Source organism: Marmota marmota, unplaced genomic scaffold, assembly GCF_001458135.2.
Source record: "Marmota marmota marmota unplaced genomic scaffold, marMar, whole genome shotgun sequence".
In the NCBI taxonomy this organism is placed as follows: domain Eukaryota; kingdom Metazoa; phylum Chordata; class Mammalia; order Rodentia; family Sciuridae; genus Marmota; species Marmota marmota.
Genome location: NW_026000221.1, coordinates 20184300 through 20196677, shown reverse-complemented (window position 1 = coordinate 20196677; position 12378 = coordinate 20184300). Strand labels below are relative to the sequence as shown.

At 55.6% G+C, this 12378-nt stretch overlaps 1 protein-coding gene across 6 annotated transcripts in view; it reads left to right on the top strand.

Annotated features, from left to right (window-relative positions):
- Positions 1 to 12378, top strand: part of Ndrg4 (NDRG family member 4) — a 42441-nt gene that overhangs the window by 18403 nt on the left and 11660 nt on the right. For 4 of the 6 annotated variants that reach the window (XM_048792088.1, XM_048792087.1, XM_015488658.2 and 1 more), the window contains exons 2-3: positions 1614 to 1708; positions 6487 to 6531. In XM_048792088.1, coding sequence (XP_048648045.1) covers positions 1637 to 1708; positions 6487 to 6531 — 117 coding nt within the window. In that variant the 5' untranslated portion in view covers positions 1614 to 1636. Of the gene's footprint in view, positions 1 to 1613; positions 1709 to 6486; positions 6532 to 10736; positions 10895 to 12378 lie in introns of those variants that run through there. The other 2 variants (XM_048792092.1, XM_048792091.1) reach the window with 1 other exon arrangement.

Sequence of the window (12378 nt, the reverse complement as noted above, 5' to 3'; positions counted from 1 at the left end):
GTACCAAAAATAATAATAATAATAATAAAAGGGAATTGTTACTGACCTTCAACCAAATAGTTTAAAAGAAAAAAAATTTTTTTTTTCCCTGATTTTAGACAATTGGTCCAGGTTTGTCCTTCCCTCAGGTAGTGCCTGGGGACTTTTTGATATATAGACTTCTGTACTTCTTGTGGGGGAACCATACATATTTCTCACACTTGGGATAATACTGCATATTACTTTTGTAGCTTCTCTTCCTGTTTGTGACACAAGCATTTCCCCATATTATTAAATAATATTTTATAACTTATTGACCCATACTGTATGTATATAGAGACCCATTGATGGACATCAATCCTCTTCCAGTTTTTCTCTATTATTCTCCCTGGTGGGCATTCCTGGAGCTAAGCCATCAGTTTCCCTCCCTGGTTTCCCATAAGGGAATTTCTCCTAGGGAAGGGGATTGCTGAATAGGAACCTTTTTAAATGATTTTAATCCAATTTACAAAACTGCCCTCCAAGATGGGCACAATGGCATATGCCTATAGTCCCAGCTACTCTGAATGCTGAAATGGGAGGATTAAGTTCCAGGCCAGCCTGGGCGATTTAGCAAGACCCTGTCTCAAAATGAAAAATAAGAAGGACAGGGGGTGTAATTCAGTGGTAAAGCACCCCTGGGTTCAGTCCCCAGTGACACATACATCCACAAAAAAACAAACTTTAAAAACTGCCTTCCAGAAAGATGTATCCATGTTTACACCCATCAACAATATGAGAAAGTGCCAGTTTGGGTGCGTCTTGGCTAGTTAGCACCGCAAACTTTGCCAGTTCTATTAGCCAAAAAGAAAAAGAGGATCTTATTTTACAGTTTGACTCCTAATGAGCTTGAATGCTTTTCTGTGTATTGATTGGCTCATTTTAATTCTTTTATGAATTTCCAGATTCTTAACTAGTTTTTCACCTCTGCCATCCTGAAGTCCCGAGTAAGGGATGGTTGTGCCAGGATGATTATGTGGGTCCTTTTTCCCCCACCCCAACCTCCTTCTCCGGCTCCTGGCTCCTCCAAACACACATTCAGGAGCATGCTGTGTACACAACTCTGCAAATGTGACCCTTTTTGCCCTGCGGTTCAGAGGCTCTGGGGTTTCCCAGAAATACCCAGCACAAGGGGCCAGGGACCTCCCAGCTATGGACTGAGACTCTCAATGCAGGTGGCCTGTCCTGACAGCACATTCCCCGCTTCAGTATCACAGGGCCTGCCACCCTGGCCCGTGTCCCCTTTGAGCTCCCAGTCCTGGGGAGGCTCAGCTCTGTCCCTCTCCAGCTGTGTGTCCTCCAGAACCTCATGTCCTCTTCTGGCCCTCCGGGGCCTGCTCACACACCCCTGTGATTCCCCATAATGAAGGATTTTGCTTTGAAATGTCTTAGGGATCATCAAGTGTTGCCTTTCTATTTTTTCAAAACACATTTCAACTTTTAAGGGCAAATAACATAAGGACACCCTCGGAGTGTCAATCCGATCCCCTCAAACCCGCCTGTGCCCCTGCCCCCGCCCCGGCTCTGGCTTGCGATGTCCTTCTTCGCCGGGAAGAGTCAGAGCCCGCCCCAACCTCGCCCTCCTTCCCTCCTAGGGCTGCTGCTCCACGACGTGACCATGGCGGGACTGCAGGAGCTGCGATTCCCCGAGGAGAAGCCGCTGCTGCGGGGCCAGGACGCCACCGAGCTGGTGAGTTGCCCCCTGGCGATCCTGGGGGCAAGCGCGCCACCTCGTGGCGCGCGGGGAACAGGTGCCTTCCCTGCCGTCTTGATGATGGTTCTCAGGGGGCTCGGGTGGGGCAAGCCACCCTGAGCAGCCTTGTCCCTGCGTTGATAGTTCCCGGGCCAGCTGAACAACCAAGACCCAGACAACCTCGCTGTGGCTTCGGGTCTCTTTGAGGGTGGGGCTTTGCAGGATCAATGTCCCCATGTGAATGATGTAAAGACCTAGGCATAGACAGGTGAACGCACTTAGCCAGGGTCACACAGTTAAGAGTAGACCATGACAAACCTGGGTTCTGGGCACCCCAGAGGCTGCCCTGCTGTCAGGGCCTGCTCATATCTTCCTATCTTTTTGTCACAAGCTTCTGAGGTCCAAGGTTCACCAATAGTGCCACCAAGATCCAGGGGACTGAGAAAACTCGATTTTGTCCCAAACATCCCTCAGTTGGGAAGCCAGATGCTGGATTTCAGAGTCTTCTTCTACCCCACACCTTCTTCTAATGACTCCCGTCTGCCTTCCCTTCTGTCCCCTCCCAGCGTGATCCTCTCATTGATTGGCACAAACCACTTTGCCAGGAGAAGCTGGGGTCCCCTGCTCATTAGTACTACAGCATCAGTGGCGGGGCTCCCTGCTGATTCTACCATCCGAGCCCCCTCATCCTGCAGTGAGTCCAGGAAGCCGAGAGTCCACAGTGCCCTTCCCTGTGCCTTGCCCTGGCTCCCCCAGGCTCTCACCACAGGGAGCTGAGCCCAAGAGCCACTGAGCAGCCAGCATTGGGACCAAGCAGCCAGCCAGGGATCCAGGGGATCCAACCATGTGAGGCTGGCAGTCCTGCCCCAGAAGGGTACAGTCTTATCTTAAAAGCAAAATCTTGAGTGGGGGCTGGGGCTGGAGCTCAGTGGTAGAGCATTTGCCTAGCACGTGTGAGGCACAGGGTTCGATCCTCAGCACCACATAAAATAAAGAAATAAAATAAAATCATTCTGTTTATCTACAACTACCAAAAAAAAAAAAAGTGTCCACAAAGGCAAAATCTTGAGTAAACTTCTGAGGCCTAGATTATTTGAAGGCAGTTATTAGGGGTTGGCAGGTGAGCTGCACACTTAGTAGGTCCTTTGTTCCTAGTTTACTCACTCCTGACCCAAACTCCCATCTTGCTTTTTTTTTTTTTTTAACTTTAATACTTGGGATTAAACCCAAGATGCTTTACCACTGAGCTACATCCCCAGGCCTAGCCCCGTGGTCCTCACTAATTTGCTGAGCCTGGCCTGGAACTTGCGATCCTCGCTTCAGCCTCCTGAGTCTCTGGGATTACAGGTGTGCATGAATATGCTTGCAAGAGCTTCCTCCCTGGTCTCCTTCTGTCTTTCCTACATAAGACCCTTTTACAGTACATCACCTCACTTCACCCAGAGCTTGTCAGTGACTGCCATCCCACTCAGTTACATCCACAGTCCTTCCTGTGTGGCCTGCACCTGCTCCCACCCCATCTCCCGCCCTTCCCTCCTGGTTCACTCCTTCTGGCTTCCTTGAACATTGCCATCTTATTCCAGGCTGCTCCCTCTGCCTTGGAGGCTCTAATCTGGGACTATGCAGGGCTGGATCCTCATTTTAGTCAGGCCTCTGCTCAAGGATCCCCTCCTCAGAGAGGCCTTCTCTGGCCACGGGGTCTAATACTGACACCTTGCCACGTTCTGCCCCTGGCCCTAGTACCAACCACTATCAGCCCCCACCCACTAGCTGCTGAGCAATTATCTGGTCTGTTTTATGCCCACGTCTCCCCGGTACCTAGTACAGCACCTTTCACACAGTCAGCCCTCAGTAAAGCGATGGGCTAGATGGGAGCCACAGATTGTGATAAGCTCAAAAGAAACTTCTTAGAACTTTTGGAGAAGTTCTTCTTCCCCAAAACAGTTTGTCTTTTTTTTTTTTTTTTTTTTTTGGTAGGGGTACTGGGGATTGAACTCAGGGGCACTCAACCACTGAGCCACATCCCCAGCCCTATTTTGAATTTTATTTAGAGACAGGGTCTCACTGAGTTGCTTAGCATCTCGCTTTTGCTGAAGCTGGTTTTGAACTCGAGATCCTCCAGCCTCAGCCTCCCGAGCCACTGGGATGACAGACAGGCATGTGCCATTGCGCCTGGCTCCAGTTTGACTTTTGAGGCACATGAGCAAAGACCTCTTGTGAGTTTTTGGAAGGGTTCATGGTGAGCCCTGGGACCTCTGTGCCCATTACAATTGCTGAAGAGGGTGGCTTACAGAGGCTCTGCCTGCTGGGACCAGACATGTGACTGTGGCCCTGACCAGCCCCCTTGGCACAGTGCGGAGAACTGAGGGCATTTTGGTCTGACGCCTCTGTGCCTGTGGCTTCCACTGCTCTCCTGGCAGGTGCCCAGAGAGATGCTGCCCTTCCTCTACCTGTCTGGCCCACCCTTGCTGCCCTCCTTTCCTGGCTCAGTAAGCCCTCTTGCCCCCCCTGCCCCCCCTGCCATCCTTCTGCTGCAGCTGATCTCTTCTTCATCCTGGGGGCCACCAGGACCAGACCAGAGTTAGCCACTGTGACACCCCTTCCCCTCAACCCCTCCGTGTAAGAGTCAAGTGTTTCCGTCTGTCCTGGAGTCTTCGCTACTTTCTTGAGTCAGCATAACCCTGTGCTGGGGACCTGGACTCAAAGGCACATTTAAAGCCCAGTCCAAGGCCCAATGAAGTCTCCTCTGTGCCCACAGCGAGGTCTTCAGGTATCAGGTATCAGCCCACTGGTGGCCCTGTGCCTTTGAGAGCTGTTCAGTTTCTCTCTCAGGCTGTGACATTCACACACAGATTCTGCCTCTCCTGCCACTGCATGTGAACGTACCCGCCTTTGTCACTTTCTAAATCTCCTGCAATTTGCCAGGTGCAAAATCTTGGGAGTCCAGTGAGCAGTGAATGCAGTCAGCCCTCGGTATCTGCAGGTTCCACACCTGTAGTTTCAACCAACCACAGAGAGAAGGTATTAGAAAAAAAGAATCCCGTCTGTACTGAATGGGTGCAGACTCTCTCCCTAAACAATACAGTACAACCATTATTTACATAACAGTTACCTTAGATCAGGTATTATAAGTAATCTAGAACTAATTTAAAGGGTGCTGGAGGATGTGCCTGGATTCTATGCAAATACTACACCACTTCATAGAGAGAACTTGAACATCTGCTGATCTTGGTGTCCCAGGGGGGTCCTGGAACCGATGTCCTGCAGGTAGGAGGGACTGTTGTGCTTCTAACATTGCCCTGCGTCCCTCCTGCCTCTCTGGACTGGCTTGCTTTGGAGACTCCAGGGCCCCGTGGGTCCAGGGATCAATGGGAGGCTGGGTGCTCCTTCTCATGGGCCTGGGGGCCACCCCTGTCCCCCACATGCCACTCTCGGACCTTCCACTGCGCTTTCCTTGGGGTTCGGGCTCACCTCCCATGGCTCGGGGGAAATTCAGACTGGCTCACATTATCCCTGCAAGTTCCCTGCTTTGGGGGGCCATCCCCCCACGCGCCCCGTCTCCTGGGGCCCGTGCCCTGAGAGCTCACGCCATTATCTGCCTCATTCTTCTTGTCAGGTTTTGTTTTTAACAAAACTGCTGCCTCCCCCTCTCCCTGAGCTAATTGCCCGGGAAGGTCTGTAATATAAAACCTCCCACGTCTGCTTCCCCAGCCTGCCTCCCCCAGGCTTAGAGTGAGAAGGTTCATCAATAACCAGCCCCAACCCCTTCCCCCGCCCGTGTTCCCTTCTCCCAGTCCTGTCCCCTTCCTTCGGAGCCCCAGCAGTGCTGCCCTGAGGTGTCTGGACCTCCTCACAGCAGGCCCAGCGCCAGCCTTACCTGTGCAGGTGCTTGTCTCCTGGTGGCTTTCCTTCCCCGGGCTCCGAAGTGGCCCCGAGAGCTGGCCCAGTTTCCTGGCCATACAGATGAGGACAAGGGACCCAGAAAGGACGAGTTACACCCTAGAACCAGGCCCAGTGGCACAGCACCCAAGGGCTGCCTGGTGACACCCCCCCCCACCCCCTGGTTCAGCTCTCCACTCGGCTCTCCGTCCACACAGCCTGGTGACCTGCAGGTGCATTTGAGCCAGGCCACTCTCATGCGTGAGGTCAGATTGTTCATCCAGGTCCGGGTGTTTGGGAGCCATTCCCACCAGGCTTTGCGCTGAGAGCACAGTCAGACATGGCCCTGTCCTTGTGGCACCTGGAGTCCAGTGGCAGGACCTGCACTGAGCAAAGATGCATATGGCTCAGTGTCACATTTGCTCAAGTGACTTGAGAGTACACAGCAGGGGCCCTGAGAGCGCCTAATAGGTTAGAAAAGTCCCTCCACTCTGTGCCCTGTGGGCTCAGTGGGCCCATCCTGTGTGACAATCATAGCGCCTCTTCCTGCCTCTGCCCCTGTGTCCTGATGGTCGGACCCTGAGGAACGTCTGTGGGGGCAGGAGGGCCCAGCAGCCAAGATTGGAGTCCAAAATTCTCCTACTTTCTAGCCCCGGGCCCAGTCTCATCCTTGTCACCTATATAACAGAAATCTTTGCATTTTGAATTGGCAAACTCATAGGCTTCTCCACTAAGTACTGGACAGCCCAGTACCTGGCACCTGGGGAGCTGGTGGCCACTTTCGTTGTCACTGACATGGACGGGATCAGAAAGCCAGCCAGCTCCAGGCAGAGCCGCCAGAAGCCTCTCATGCCACCCAGAACCTAACTTGACCCCTTCTGTTTGCCTTCCCACAGGAGAACCCTGACACCTTCCTCTCAGCTGTGGACACAGACTGGAAGGTAGGTTGAGGCTCGGCCTCCCTAGATATGGACCCACAACTGGCCAGCCTCTCTTCCCACCTGTCCAGGCCCCAAAGTGTCTTAGTCCTTCATTCCTTGTGCCCCCATCCTGGAGTGGCCAGGGCTGGGCACCCCACGGTCACTGCTCACAGCAGCTCTGCCTGAGCCCTGCCCAGTGGAGAGATGCCCAAGATGGAGGCAGTGGGACCCTCTGAACAGGACAGTTGGGAAGCCAGGGGAGGCCTGGGGAAGAGAGGACGGAGAAGGGAGGGAAGGATGTTGTCATCTGAATCAGCATTTTCCTCCAATGAGAGCCAGGTTGACTCTGAAATAGCTCCTGTTTCCATGGCAGCAGTTGCCTAGACAACCATGTCCTCTTTAGTTTGATGCCAGATTCTCCATGAAAACTGAACCTCTGTTTTTATTCCCCTGCATGATGAGTGTGTTCACTTGGCCAGTCATTTCTCCCCTCTGGGTCCCCTAGTGACCATTTATCTCCAGGTCTCAGAAAAATGTCTAACAGCCGTCACCAGGGGAGCCTTCCTGGGTGACCAGATCCCACCGTCCATCCAAATGTGCTGAACCAACACAGACCCTGCCTCCTGATAGATGTAAATAGCCCCCAGGCCACTGTCCTTGTCTCTGCCTGACCTCGATTTGGGTCAGTCTCCAAGCCCCATGACAGCACTGGCCTCGTGGTCTGGACGTCGGCATGATGTGCGGGAGGTGGGGCTGCCTCTGGCTCCTCCCCGAGCAAGCAGCTCCCTGCAAGGATGAGGATCTGGGCCTATGCATTGGTCCCTTGGTCACGCGCCTCTTCAAGGACACCAGGGGAGGCTTTGGGGCACACTGTGCATATGCTCAGATCCCCCCAGAACACCATCTCCAAACACAAAGGGCTCAGAGATGCAAGGAAAGGATGGGACTCAGCAGTGGGGGGCTAATTGTCCCTGGGGGAGGGATGGGAGGGATGTGGCAGGGACACAGCCCAGCTTGATAGGAAGGGACGACTGGAAATCAGAGCAGACGGGACAGGGCATTCTCTTTGTCCTCAGTGATCCCAGTGAGGGAATAGGTGGGCACATGGGCCCTGAGGAGGGAGCTGGTGAGATAACACCCCAGAGCAGCCAGCCCCGGCCCCCCAGGCTAGTCCTAAAGGGGGGGGGGCAGCCCTGCCACACACACCCCTGCTGCAGGAGCGATGGGGGAGGCCTGAGCCTGGAGGAGGCCCCTGCTGCGTGGGAAGCTCCCTTTCAGCTGAACCTCTGAGCACAGGCAAGCCCTGCCCAGGACACCACTCCTGGCAGTGGCACCCAGGTTCTCAAGACCCCTTGCTTGGTAAAGGGCACATGTTAAAAGGCACCTTCCTGTCTCCCGCAGTCACACAGCTTGGAGACAGTTTTTTAGTTTTTAAGGAAAGTGGTCACAAAGATGGCCACCATCTGGATCAGGATCTGACATGGATTTTATCCCAAGTCACAGTGGCAGGCTGTATGACGACCTGGGCTTCAGTGGGCTCAGCCAGGGGAGATGGACCAAGACAGAGACCAACAAGCACAACACAGGCCTGAGCCGAGGTCCTGGCCCTGCCACTTATCAGGCATGAGGCCTCCAGCACAAGTCACTCACTCATTGTAGAGTGATACAGGCAGCTGAGTGTCTGTAAGGTGACGGGGCCCACAGATCCAGTACTCAGATGCTTGAATGACTGACAAGTGGCCGCTAGTGCATGGAGTCAGAGCCAGATGCCTGGGTATGTCCCTAGTTCTGTGTTCACCTAACTGTGTGGTGTTGGGCAGGTTACCAAACCTTTCTGTGCCTCATCTGCAAAGTGGATGTTAAAATGATAAAGTGAGATAATGTGCAAAGTCCGTGAACAGAGCCTGGCACGTGGGAGACATTCTAATGTGTTTGCTACTCAGTGATATAACCTCGGGCCCAGTGTGCCAAGCACTAGTAAGCTCCATGTTTTATTAGCTGGGTAGCAAAATTACCTGACCTCTCTGTGCCTTGGTCTCCTCGTCCTTTCCTGTAGGTTTGTGAGGGTTGTATGTGTTACATATGCCTTCGGGTTTCTCCCATTTACAGATGGGAAGCCTCAAAGAGGTTGACTGATGTGCCCAAGGTCACATCGCAAAGAAGTGGCAGAGCTATGGCTGGCACCAGGATTTCGCTAGCAAAAGCTGAATTTGTCTTGTTCAGACACAACTGCACGCCTCCAGAGAAGGGGTCAGCAGTTGGGGTGTTTTTGTAGTTTTGGTTTTGTTTTGGATTGAACCCAGGGGTTGCTTTACCACTGAACTACATCCTCAGCCCTTTTTACTTTTTATTTTGAGAGCGGATCTTGCAGAGTTGCTGAAGCTGGCATCCAACTTATGATCCTCCTGTCTCAGCCTCCCGAGTCGCTGTGATCAATAGGCCTGTGCCACCACATCCGGGTAGGGGCCAGCAGTTTGTAGAGGCTGGCAGATTGTCTCATCTCCCTGCCAGGGGAGGCAGAGTGGAGTCGGGCCTAGAGTGAAGTAGGCAGTTTTGTGCTCGTTCTCATAGCGACTCAGCGAGGAAGGCACAATTCCTCCCTTACAGCTGCAAAGCCTGAGGCACAGAGAAAATAGAAACATCACCAAGGACCCACCTAGGGACCGGGCAGGACTTGTGCCCAGGTCTGTGGTTTTGCAGCCAGTGAACTGAGCAGAATTGGGGGTAGATGCAGGGGCAGTGCTAAGCCAGCTTCTCACCTGCAGGAAGGGTGGGGAGGGGACTGGGTGGGCACATGGGGAGCAGAACTCCAGCACCTTGAAGAAGCACATGGGAGGACTCAGGGCCAGACACACAGGGCTGGGCCTGTGCAGGGCGCCTCAGCTGTCCAAGCTCATTCCTGTGTCGTGTCGCTGCAGAAATGGGGAGCATGGACAGATGGAGGGGCTGGGGGAGACCCTGTTCCACACCATTGCACTCTTGCCAGGCCCCCTGAGTGAGAGGTCAGAGATGGGGCAGGGAAAGTTGTTGGTGCCCAGAGACAGAGGACACAGCCAGGAACAGTATACATGGCAGGTGTTGACCAGGTCAGCAGGCAGCCGTGGTCAGAGCATCCGCTGCCTTCCTGTGGGGCTAGCCCAAGAGAAGGGCTGTGGGCACAGACTGGGGTGAGCTGCGTGTTCCTTCACCAGTGAGACAGAACCGGGGCACCGGTGCCCAGCACCCGCCCTTTCTGTCACTCCCACCCATTCTCTGCCCTAGGGCTCCCTCCTCTGGTCTCCTCCCTGGCTTACCTTCCCTCCTCCTCTGCTCCCCTCACCTCCCCTTCTCCTCTGTGGCCTCTGCCTGCATGTCCCAGGCTAGCCCACCACCCACATTCCTGCTGCCCGGGAGGCCAGGGCATGGTACCCGAGGTAGCTCTGTGCCTGGGAACCACGCCCCACACCACTGGCTCCAGAAGAAGGGTCTGGCTGGCCGTGTGGAAGGCACAAGTCAGCTTGGACTGAAGGCCTCCTATTCCTCCTCCTCTCTCTGGAAGCGTCAAGCCCCTTACATCTGGGCAGGGGTGGGGTACAGAACTGGTGTGTTCTCCACGCCCTGCTCCTGCAATCTGCCCAGGACCCCCACCCCAAAGTCCCCTTCAGCAGTGTGGGCAAGCCCTGGGCATATATGTGGGCAGAGTGGGAGGTGCCCCATGGGAGACAGCCCCTGGCAGGTAGGGGAGAAGGATCAGTCCTCCTGAAGCAGGGAGATGACCCAGTTGTCCCCCAAAGCAATTCCTCAGGTCTCCCCAAGATCCATGCCTTCCTGTTGGGGAAGCTGGGGCTCGGGGTCTGGCCTTGGGCCCTTTGCTCCCAGAGTGTGAGTCAGGGGCTCTGCCTCTGTGGGGTATATACCGTGGGTCCTGCCCAGTGTGCGTCTGTGAGAGGCCCCTGGGTACCTAATGCAGGGTGGCCCCTGGCTCCTGTCTTCTTGGGATCCCATGTACACTGCTGCTGTTGGAGGGTGCCTGGGTGCTGGGGGGCAGGCGAACATCGAGGCAGGGACTGGGGACCATCCAGAATGAGGTGTTGCTGGGGCGGGAGAAGCAGGAATGAGGCTGGGGTGAGCGAGGACCTCAGAAGCCAATCGGAGCCAGGTTTGCCTCCAACAGCCAATCTCAGAGCAGGGACTCTGAGAGAGCTAGTGGCTGCAGGGAGGAGGGGCGGGCCTGGGCTGGGCCAGGATCTGCGTATAAATGGCCTGGGAGCTGTGCCCCGTCACAGAGCAGACTGTCTCCCACTCAGCCACCCTTTCCTCTGGACCCGAGTGACTCAGGCCTTTGTTTGCCCTCCTTGATCGAAGAGTTCCCTCCCTCGGCAAGATGCCGGAGTGCTGGGATGGGGTGAGTGAGGGCCCTGGGGGCAGCCAGCTGCGCAGGGAGGACAGGGCATCCTTGTGACCTGCAGGAAGGACAAGGCATCCTCTGCCCATGTCTAGTGACAGCTATGCCCTCAGTTGCCTGGAGTCACCGGAGCAAAGCAGGAGGTTCCAGTCTTCCTGGTGACCTGGTCTGCAGGTGCATGGGGGCAGCTGCTACTCAGGTCCTGGGGGGTGGCCTGGAGGGGTGGCATCTACAGGAAATGGAATGAGTGTACTGTCCGAGTCTTCTCATTGCCTGTGCGGACCTGTGTGCCAGTGTGTGCACACCCTGGTGGGTGTTCTCTGCCTGCCATGTGTCTGTCTGAGTGGCTGCTTGGGTCCTTGGGACCACCTCAACCCAGTGGGGGAAGGGTGGTCTGCTGTGAGCCCCAGGCTGTGCTCCTGGTGTCTGTCTGTGGTCCTGTCCTGGAGGCGTTGCTGGGAGTTTGGATGGCTGCAGTAGTGCCATGGAAAGGACAGGCAGCCTCTACCTTAAGAGTTGCTCCTGCTTTTCCAGGGTACAGAGGGGCAGAGGTCTGGACCTGCAGGCAGGGGACCCTGCAGGGAAGGGGACAGAAAGGAGTGACCCTGACTTATTTTGTAGGTTGGGGAAGGCAGCGCTGGAGGGATGACTACATGCCCCTAGGTGGGGGGCCCAGGGCACCTCCTCCTGCCCCCTAGGGCAGCAGGTACCCAAGCCCTGTGCCACTTTACCTTAAGGAGGGAGAAGCCTGCCCCACCACACCTGCCTGTCCGTTGGCAGACCATGCCATGGCCCACTGCATTTGCCACTACGTCAGCATCCACCGCCCATGCAGACCCCGTCCCCTGAATAATTGATGCCGCTGACAGTCGCAGCACCACCCGCAGTGTGCTAAAGCCCAGCTCAGACCCCTACTTCCTCCAGCCCTCAAGGTCACGGCGAGGAGAGCCAGGCCGAGAGGGAATGTCAGAGCCCCCTCTCTTGCTGCCGCAGTGCATCCCTCGGCGCCCACCTGGGGTGGGGGCGGGCTCTGGCATGACGTCATCGAGAGCCAATGGGAGAGCCAGACCCTGAGAGTTGGGGGGCTCTGAGCTTGCAGACTGCGGCCCTTGGGGAGACCCCCAACCCTGAGCTGCCGGAGTGGGGGGTGTTGGGCCTGAGCTCCCCGCCAAGGGTCAGAGGAAGCGCTGGGAGGTCGTTGAGCGGCCAAGGTCACTCGGCCCCGCGGGAAGGTAGCCGCCAGCCCTTTCCCCGGCAGGCGCTGCCGCCCCGCGGAGGTGGGACTCGGCGGCTGCCGAGTTTCTCGGGACCTTGGCAGACACACCAGGGCAGGGAGGGGACAAGCTGGGCTTCCTCACCCACACTCGCCAGAGGGTAGGGCTGAGGGTCTGTATTTGGAAGGCGCCCGGGCCCTGGCTTCTGCCAGGCAGGGCAAAGGCTGACCCAGAGGCTGCAGAGAGCGCCCCCCCCCGCCCCCGCCAAAG